The 10,913-nt window shown below is 35.9% G+C and overlaps 1 protein-coding gene across 1 annotated transcript; it reads left to right on the forward strand.

Moving 5' to 3' along the window:
• Window positions 1-5,474: 5,474 nt before the first annotated feature.
• Window positions 5,475-10,372, forward strand: LOC107481482 (endoglucanase 8). The gene is made up of 7 exons (XM_016101763.3): window positions 5,475-5,666; window positions 5,763-6,176; window positions 6,567-6,659; window positions 6,747-6,908; window positions 8,748-8,859; window positions 9,339-9,502; window positions 9,777-10,372. The coding sequence occupies exons 2-7, from the start codon at window positions 5,820-5,822 to the stop codon at window positions 10,101-10,103; spliced, it is 1,215 nt and encodes a 404-aa protein (XP_015957249.1). The 5' UTR covers window positions 5,475-5,666; window positions 5,763-5,819; the 3' UTR covers window positions 10,104-10,372.
• Window positions 10,373-10,913: the final 541 nt, after the last annotated feature.

Below are 10,913 nucleotides of genomic sequence, written 5' to 3' on the forward strand. Positions count from 1 at the left end.
ACAGAGTCGTCACTTCCACTGCCTCTGTTAGATTTGCCATTGCTATATTTCCTAGTTTAGCAAATCAAATAATCACTGTCATGCCTTTTCGAGATCCGCCACCGCTGCCTCTCTCAAAATCGCAGAACTTTTCTCTTCACCTCTGCCAGAACTACCATTGCCGCCAACTTTGCCAAAACCACCATTGCTGCCTCCTGGAGTTGCAGAACCGCCGATGCTGCCACTTTTGCCAGAATTAGTGCACTGCTTCTGCCAGAAACATATTAACCAGTGCATCCTGTCATATCTGCCTCTCTACTTCCACCTTTGTTTCCAACTACATCTCTTCCCTTGGCTTTCTATTTTTTTATAAAAAAATTATACATTTAATTAAAGCTTGAATGATGTTTGTTATATATGTGTCATTTTGTTTTGATTAAATTTGTTGATTAATTTAGGAGTTATTAACAGCAACAGATAAGTTGTGGTGGTGGTTTAGATAATAGTAAAGAAAAAATAGGATGGTCGTATTTGTGATAAGGATAATATTAAAATTTTTATATGGTTATAATTTACTGTTCTATCTCTGTGTTTAGTTATTAAACAAGAGTTAAACTTTAAAATGGTCTCTGTGATTGGTGTCGTATACTAAAATCGTCTCTGAGATTCTAATTGCACCAATTACATCCTTGAGATTGACAAAAGTACACCACGTTAGTCCCGGACCCATTTTTCATTAACGACGTGATGACATGACTTGATGACGTGGGATATTAGTGACACGTATCACTCCATGATTTGGCCACGTGTAATAGTACGATGATGTGGTGGCCAATGACATGTGGCATGCTGATGTGGATTATTGTGCCGTGTCACAATGCTATTTGGCCATGTGTCGCAACAGTATTCGTCCATGTGTCGTCCATTATGTCATCATTGTAGATGCACCAAATTAGTCTCTCACTTTGTATTAAGTGACTCATTTTTGTCCCTGAAATTGAATGTCGTGCACTAAACTAGTTCCTTCACCAGTTTTTTCTCATTTTTTTCTATAAACTCAAAATTCTCAATATCTTTGAATTTATTCATTTCAATTCTATTTTTTCACATGTTATTCAAATACAAGTGCTTTTATAAAATATTTTTTCTCTTGCGGATACCCCTAACCGCCGTCTTGAAGTTGACGTGAAGGCATTTCAAGCACCCTCACTACCATTTCCGATCTCTTGAGTCTACACTTAAGAGGTTGGAGATGGTAGTGAGGGTGTTTGAAGTGCCTTCAGTTTAACTCATTTACACACAACGAAAACGTGTATTTCATAACAACAAAAAATATTTATTTTAATTATTGATTTTTTGTTGAAAACACATGTTTTGATGAAAAAATGTGTCTACTCAATCATATAATTCTTTTTTTTTTATAATAACATACTTATATATTACAAAGTTTACCAATGTTAAATTATTATAGAAAAAATTATATAATTAAAACTAAAATCTTAAAATTTTTTATGAAAATACTTGTATTTAAACAATATATGAAAAAACAGAATTGAAATTAGTGCATCCAACATATTAAAAATTTTAAATTAAAAAAAATAATAAGAAAAAATTGGTGAAATGACTAGTTTGGTGCGTGACATTCAATTTCAAGGACTAAAATGAGTCCGTTAATGCAAACATCTACAATGATGACATAGTGGACGACACGTGAACGAATACTGTTGCGACACTTGGCACAAACGAACACGTGACCAAACAACATTGTGACACGTGGTACAACCATCCATATCATCAAGCCACGTGTTACTGGCCACCACATAATCATACTATTACACGTGGCTAAATTATGGAGTAACACGTGTCACTAACAACCCACATCATCAAGCCATGTTATGACGTCGTTAATGGAAAATGGGTCAGGGACTAACGTGATGCACTTTTGTCAATTTCAGAGATGTAATTGGTACAATTAGAATATCAGAAATGATTTAGTTGTACGACATCAATTTCAAGGACTATTTTAAATTTTAACTCTATTAAACAACTTAAAAATTTTGTGTCTCATTACATCTATATTTTTATTATCTATGTCTCAAGCTATTCATGAACCAAACGTAACTATATTGTATACGGTCTTCAATTCTAATAAACCAAACGTAACTATATTGTATAAAGTCTTCAATTCTAGTAATGTTTATTAAGATCTAAGCTCAATTAGGATTGGTATATATTACTCTACATTTTATCGAAGAGTACATATTAGTAAGTTATAGATGGATCACACACAAGAAAAGAACCAAAATTTGTTATTTGGTGATGATTAAATATCTCTTATAATTTTAAAACGGAAAGAATACTTGAAAATAAAAAGCAAGACAGCTAAAACTGGAATAGTTTAAGTTCCATAACAATAATTACTATAAAATATTTTCATAATTAGAAGTATGATTGTTAAAATTTGGTTAGATCTATACAAATTATATCAACTTACTTAAAATCCAAGTTTCAGTAAATTCAAATAAACACATCAAGAGTTTACTTTTACATCTTTTTCTTAAATTGTAGTATTCATAAAGTAGAAAATGATTTTTTTATATAAAAAAATATAGGGTGTTTTTGTAAATCATGCCGCTGTTAGTGATGAGCATACCCATGTTGTATTTCATAAACACTTAAAAAATTTATTCTAGAAGTAAATACCAAATCGGTACTCGAAATATTTTAATGCTGACAAAATGATATCTGATATTTATTATTGACAAAATAATTTTCGAAAGATTTTAAAATTTGACAAAAATGACTGGCCTTCAATTGAGTTACTTGGAGTTAAGATTTAAAAGCGACGTGTCAGTTAACAATTTTCATAATTACAAAATTTACCACTTTTAATTTTTATAATTTTAAAAACACCCAATTTCAATTTTTTAAAATCCTAATCTCCTTTTTTTTTTGGAATCCTCGTCTCTTCCTGTTCCTCAGTATCCTCCTCCAATTTTCTTCTTCTTCTCCAATAAACTCCTCTTTTTTTTCGTTCATCACTACCGCTATCTTCCTCCTCCTTCTTCCTCCGACCAATCTCCGTCTCTGGCTTACTACAACAACGCCGCCCTCCTCCTTCCTCCTTCTTCTCACTTTTCTAACTAAAGATGCTTATGTGAGATTCAATCCTTTTTTCATTTTTCTTTTTTTTTTTCTTGACTGAGTGGTTGTGATGCTTCTATGGCTATTGAGTTCATGATGGGTGGTTATAGAAATGACAACAGCAGCAGCAATTTCGCCACTTCCAAGACTAAAGAGAATGCCGTTCAAAAAGCGGCATCTTTCTCAGACTCAGTCCCAACATTTTAACGCTTCTTCTTCTTTGTCAATCAAGACAGTTTCACATATGTCATGTAAAGGATTTTTAGCAAAAATAGCAAAAGCAAAACTAACAAAACTCCATCAATTCTTCACTCAAAATGTTCGCATTTTCATTACCATTATCATCCAAGGAAATTGACGCCTTAATAGTGTGGTTCAACTCACATTCAATCTCTTGATCTGCCCCAAAAGAAATTAGATTTTCGCTGTCAACTTGTTCCTACTCCCAATTTTCATAAACATCTGGTCTAAAATATTTGATGTATCCGATTAGCTGTCTTACTTGAAGTCTCTCCAGTAAAAAAGAGAATAAAAAAAGATATTAGAATTTTTTGAAAATGATGATAATTTAGAAGAAGATATGAGAGTTTGAGAGAAAGGGGATTAGGATTTTTTAAAAAATTAAAATTGACGTATTTTTAAAATTATAAAAGTTAAAAGTGGTAAATTTTGTAATTATTAAAATTGTTAACTGATACTTCACCTTTAAGTTTTAACTCCAGATAACTCAATTGAAGGCTGATTATTTTTGTCAAATTTTAAAATTCTTTAAAGATCATTTTATCAATAACAAAAATCAGATACTATTTTGTCAGCGTCAGAATCTTTCTGATACCAATTTTATATTTACCTCTTTATTCTATGCTTCTTTTAATTTTTTCACAGCAAAAATAGATGACAAACAAAGTAATAAAAAAAAAAAACAAGAAAGTAGAAGTTGATGATAATAACATGTTCCACAAAGTTGAACCATTTATAATTCAAATTGGAGACTGGACAATAAGAAAAGTTAACATCGCCAACAAATAAACCAATCCCAAAATAACAGACTAAATTAAAGGAGAAAAAAACATGAAACACCTCCATTTATTTTTCCCAAACAAATGGATGGAAGAAGCATTTTATTGAAGAGAGTATATGATCTCAACAATTCTCAAAAATAAAGAATATGAAAAAGAAATGTAAATTGACCAATAGAGAACTGACAAAAGATAAGAAATGGTAATTGAAAACTTGAGCAAATAGTGCAATTTAAGCTAGGCAGTATGCACTATTGCATTATATATAAGATTTGATCGATTTGATTTGTTTGTTGAAAAAAGAACAAAATAAAGTCTTACATTTCATCTAAAACTAGCAAGTTTGAATAATATGGAGAATTCTGTGAATTAAGTTGGAAGCTTTTTGCCTTGGCAGAGGGGTATCGTGATATATGGTGCGAGAAACTAATTGACTGGAGGTTTATCATCTGCTTCAACCTTGCAACGTGATTAATGTCATGATTATGTGATGTGGAGTGCCAATATTTGTGGCATATCAAATGGCGGAAATTGGGGCTTCATCCCCTGCTTCCTTAGCATATAGACCTTTGCCTAGAATGACATCATTGTTATTTTTACGAAAACCCACCCAATAATTTTGAATTTTGATAAGTTATATTCCATAAAGGAATCCCTCTATTGCAATTCCAAGAGCTAAACTCTAATTTTATACCAAATTTTCACAACTTGTGTGTATTAGGCACTATATGGCAACTTACACTGTTACCGTTACATATATAGGATATATTACAAGATGAAATTTCGTTTTCTTCCTCAATTGGCAAGAAAATATTTCAATCTTTTTGAGAAAACCAACCTGTGAAAGCACCAATATATCCAAATGAGTGAGCATGAATTTAACAAGCCAGCATAAGGTCACATGCTTCCCTCTTCCCCATACAGATAGGCATAGGATTATACTCCATACAGTCACAGTTCATACAAATCAGACGCATCATAGCCATTCCTCCATTTTCCATCAAAAAGCTGCGGCTACACCACATGCTCCCTACCCCCGGTCCCGCAACTCTCCTTTCCTCCTATTCCACGTGTTCCCCACCAATTGGCGGTGCCAGTCACATGCTCCCATCATACTAACTTTGACCCGGTCATAACACCACACCCGAACAAATACCCGTTTCCCATTTCATTTCAGTCTTCGTTCCAATTTCCATGTCTGCATCGGGCTCCGAAAACCCAACCATTAATGTTTATCCACGTGGCAACAATGCATTGGAGAACTCCCTGGAATCCAAAGATGCTTTCTCGTTCTCGTTTATATAACTAACCACCTTGACGGTTTCACCTTCATCACTTCACTCACACACTCCCTCACTTGGCAGTTGGCATTCCTCACAAACTAACACCACCGCACAGGGGCAGAGTGGGCAAAACACCAAAAAGAAACTCTTCTTCGAAGGCCAACGCTCCGGCAGACTCCCACCCGACCAGCGCCTCCGATGGCGCCACGACTCCGCATTACACGACGGCGCCACCGCCGGAGTAATCACGCTACTCTGTCATAATATTTTTCACAATGTAGCACTTTAATGACCTGCATTATGTTGTTTTCTGTGTTTTGGTGTTGCTCACTGGCAGTTGGACTTGACTGGAGGGTACTACGACGCCGGGGACAACATCAAGTTCGGGTTTCCAATGGCGTTCACTACAACAATGCTGGCGTGGAGCGTGATAGACTTCGGGAGGAGCATGGGGCCTGAGCTCGGGAACGCATTGAAGGCGGTGAGGTGGGGAACGGACTACCTGCTGAAGGCAACGTCGAAGGTAGGGACCGGTGTGGTGTTCGTGCAGGTGGGAGACCCTCTCTCGGACCATAACTGTTGGGAGAGGCCAGAGGACATGGACACTCTCCGTACCGTTTACAAGGTGGATGGGTCCCACCCTGGCTCTGACGTGGCAGGAGAAACGGCCGCTGCACTTGCCGCTGCCTCCATCGTCTTTAGATCACGTGATCCCGCTTACTCTAGACTTCTCCTCAATCGAGCCGTTACGGTACAGTCGCTTTCATCCCTCACTCTCATTCTACTCTTTCTTCCCTATTCCATTTTTCTTAACTTTTCTTCCTTCCTTCCTTTTACCCTCGCCTTTAACTTGTTCGCAACTGTGGTAAGTTTGAAAAGTGATTCGTAAAAGAACAGACAACCACCCTATACTTTACTGGGAATTGTGTTTTATGACTTTTTCCTTTTCTCCTGTATTTGTATTTTCTTAAAATAAATATATATGCATAGCAGAGACTAGAGAGTAGAGTAGTGTAGGACTGTAGGTAGTACGCGAGATTAAAAAAAAAAAGTGAAAAATGACATTTAATGGTAATTTGACTAATTTCCGTTAAAATATCGCGAGAAAATAACGGTTGGTTTGGTTGGGGTGAGGATGCAGGTGTTCCGGTTCGCTGACAGGCATCGTGGTGCATACAGTAACAGCCTAAAGAAAGCAGTCTGCCCATTTTACTGTGACGTCAATGGGTACCAGGTGCGTGTGTGAGAGAGTTGAGTGATAATCATGTATGTATCTAATACTAGCCGTCCGATTGGATGAATCTGATTGTTAATTTATCAGGACGAGCTGTTGTGGGCAGCAGCGTGGTTGCATAAGGCGTCGCGTAGGCGTCAGTACAGGGAATACATTGTGAGGAACGAGGTGGTATTGAGAGCTGGGGACACCATTAATGAGTTTGGTTGGGATAACAAGCATGCCGGGATTAATGTTCTCATTTCCAAGGTAGCATCCTCATCCTCCATATTTACTATTAGTATTTAGTACTACTACACTGCCTTGTATTTGATTTGCAACTTACAACTACATTTCGACTCCATTCTACTGCTAAGTGCCAACTTACTTTAATTACAGTAATTAATTAATAATTAATTGTTAGTATTCCTTATATAATTGAGCTGCTCCATTTTCATTGCATATTATATACTATTGTTTGTGGTAATCAAAATTGCTTTTGTCATTTTATGGTTTGTATTTGGTTCTTCTTGTCTTGTGCACCCCGTTGGGCATGTGGGGGTACTCTGCCACTGCTCATTCATTCAATCTAGCTGCACAATATAGGATAAAGTTCTACTCATCACGTGCTACGTCCAAATTGATTTACTTTTTTTTCCCCTTTGTATGGGACTCCCATTCTTGCTGCTCCCTTCTCAATCTGTACACTTATCATATTATTAATCATTGATCATCACAAGCACAATAGGGAATTTAACACCTATAATATTCTTTCTTTACACCACACTAGCTTTACAATTGGTCCTGTTTGTATGTTAAATTTTTATATCTATGATAGATTTAGATCATCTACTTTATTTTATTTTACTTTAAATAAGTTTTTTGAGTTTTATAACATACATGAACTATTACAACGGGCGTTTATTTTAAAACATACAAATAAACAACTTTAATATATAAACGGGCATAATGCTATATATTTAGGGAGTTGTTCATTTCTTGTACAGATCCCATGTTTTCTACGAGACTTAACTGTATTGTCTCTTTCATTCAATGCCAAACTCATGCCACAAAATGGTTCATCTCGAAACAGTTGATATAATAAATAAAATAGGTTTTGCCAAATTAAATAAGCAAAATACAATGCACCAGTAGGGTTATCACTTTTGCAAGCTCCATTGGTTGTTTTAAATAATGTGGAAAAAATGTAACAAAGAGAAAGGAATCTTAAATTTGACTTCATCTTATTGGTGGGTCATATAAGGAATGTAGGTGATAGTAATAAGCTTGTTTGCATATGTATGGTACAACTTTAGATCACAGATAAGGAATGGGAATAATACAGACTGGATTTAAGAAAAGTTTTATCCTTTTATTCATGATTCATGAGTATAATGGAAGGAAAGTCAAGATGGCATTGAGAAAAGGGGTGTGAAACGCTGATGATTGCACATGATATGGTGATTGTATGTGAGTTTAATGTGAGCACTAGCTTTTGTTATTATACAGGCGGGGACATTCCCTAATAATTGGAACTTGAAAGTAAATTATAGTACTGGAAATACCACTAGAATAGATTTGTTTATGGCATTAAAATATCAAGGGGGCAAATTTGTCTTTAAAATGGGTAAAGATTAGACTTGAAGGATATGTAGAGTGTCCTGTCTCTTCATTCAGAACCAAAATTAAGTGGCCAAAATGTAAGCACTCCGTATCGTCAGCATTTGGAACATAAAGTCTTGTCCTTAATTATTTTCATCCTATCAGATCTGGCTAATGGATGGGTCCCGGTACTGCATCATGCATGTGCACCATACTCTCAGCCATATTTTCTGCACAATCACTTTTCTTTCACTTGAATTGATTTTGATCCTGTGACTTTTTGTTTAAGCTCTCATCGCTATCACTTTTCTCCCTGTTCTGCACATTATGCGTTTTTTATTCAGATAAAAAAAAAAATTTAAAACGTTATCAATGGTTTTTGTTCTTGATGCTGTTGAAGTAGGTATTGGAGTAGGTTAGATTATGTTCATATACTACCAGTAACTTGCACCTTCAGCGCCACATAACACCATGGAATAATGCATAAATATACATATTTTTTCGTAGGAGGTGTTGATGGGAAGAGCAAACTATTTTGCGTCGTTCAAGCAAAATGCAGATGGATTTATTTGTTCGATATTGCCCGGAATTTCCCACCCTCAAGTTCAGTATTCCCCAGGTATTTCCTCATTTCTTTATTGTCTTTTCTAGAGAAAAGCGATTGCTCGCGTGTTTATTGCATGTAATGTAAACAATGATTACCAGGCATCCAAAGCCATTAATTATCCCTTGCTTTTGTAAGGGCAAACAACAGAAAAGAAAAAGGCTTTGATTGAGCTTCGTATGCAAATCCGTGCATTGGTAATTCTGCACAATTATTTCAGTAACAAGAGCAGTTGGCCTTTGTTTTTTTTTTATTTTTAGGTGATTACTACAGTACTGGTATATAATTACTTAATTTATTAAAAAATAAAAATTAATATTTAATTTAACAAATATAAAAATAAATAATTTGTAAATATTTAATACTTACTTTTAAAAGACAAGTTAGCAAATTCAATATCCAATTCAAAGAGAAAAAAAAAATTGTCCTATATTTAGTTTACTTTTTCCCCCAAAGCTAACTTATCCTCTCTTTTGATGGTATAATTGAAAAAGGTGGTCTTATTTTCAAGGCTGGAGGAAGCAACATGCAGCATGTAACGTCCCTCTCTTTTCTGCTCCTAGCCTATTCTAACTACCTAAGCCACGCCAATAAGATTGTGCCATGTGGCGAGACCACTGCCACGCCAGCTTTGCTCAAACACCTTGCTAAACGCCAGGTCAGTGGTAACTTCATTCATTTATTCATTCATTTCTGCTACTGTTAATTGGGACCGAACATCAGCTTCATACAAACCGTTGATTGATTAGGGTCCAGTCAGTCCACACCGGGACCAGTTTCTAGTTTCCAACATCAGACAAAATTAACGGCTACAATTTGTCCTTTCTTTAAATTAAGTAAAATAACATCATCACGTGACATGCGTACAGTATAGTAATAAAATTATTATGAGGGTTCTGATGGTGACGTACTAATAATGTGATGGTTACTAGGTGGACTACATTCTTGGGGATAACCCAATGGGAATGTCGTACATGGTTGGATACGGTGCTCGCTACCCACAGAGGATACATCACCGGGCCAGCTCGCTCCCATCGGTGGCGGTCCACCCAGCCCACATTGGATGCAAAGCTGGATCTCGATATTTCCTTAGCCCAAATCCCAACCCGAATGTGTTGGTCGGAGCCGTGGTTGGTGGGCCTAACAACAACACAGATGCTTTCCCGGACTCCAGGCCTTTCTATCAGGAGACCGAGCCAACTACATATATCAATGCCCCTCTAGTGGGCCTGCTCGCTTTCTTTTCAGCCCACTCTTGAATCTGTAAAATGTATTATATTTTAGTTTATTGTTGCTAGGTGGTGCGCTTATGGTCACCCTGCTTTGCTTCCTAAGGGTAAAAAAAGAAAAGAAAAATCAAAATGAAACGAAATGGAGAAGAATGCTTGTGTTAGTAATAGTATATCCTGATTGTGGTTGTTTCCTATCCATTAAGTGAAGTGATAGTGCAATCCGTAACTAGTCTAGAAGCTTTTATGTAACCGGGACAAAGTCTAGAAATTTGAAACTCTGCTCTTTTAAGGTTAAATGTTTTCAGTTTTTATTTTTCACTATCAAATGCACACTGAAGTTCATCAATGTTAACGGGAAGCTATATATATTAAATCCTCAACAATTTGAGGGTTTGATTAAATTCGTAGAGTCCCACGAACAAAAAGCATGGTGTGACTTCAGAAGATAATCCCAAAAAGACAGTTTTTGTACGGTGATATCATAAAACACCTTTATGTAAAATCGAATTGCCCCAATATACAACCAAAAGAATGAGGCGTTTTTTCGGATGTACTACTTGTGTGCTAAGTGCTAACAAATAAATAAGATTTTAATTGAGAATTTTCTTTTTCGGTGAAAATACGGGGACTAAGCCCAGAAAAGATGAATACATTCATTGAGCATTTTGTTTGAACTGAGCACATACTTCACGTCAAAGTGAAACAGATAGTAGGCTTAGATTCAACGTCAACATAAGTTGGGCTCAAAATTGACGATTACTAATTAGGCTTTTCACAAAAAACAAAAAGAACTTCTAAGGCTTCCATGTCCATCACACTCGCCCTTGCTATTCTTTG

The sequence above is a fragment of the Arachis duranensis genome, chromosome 3, assembly GCF_000817695.3.
Source record: "Arachis duranensis cultivar V14167 chromosome 3, aradu.V14167.gnm2.J7QH, whole genome shotgun sequence".
Classification (NCBI taxonomy): Eukaryota; Viridiplantae; Streptophyta; class Magnoliopsida; order Fabales; family Fabaceae; genus Arachis; species Arachis duranensis.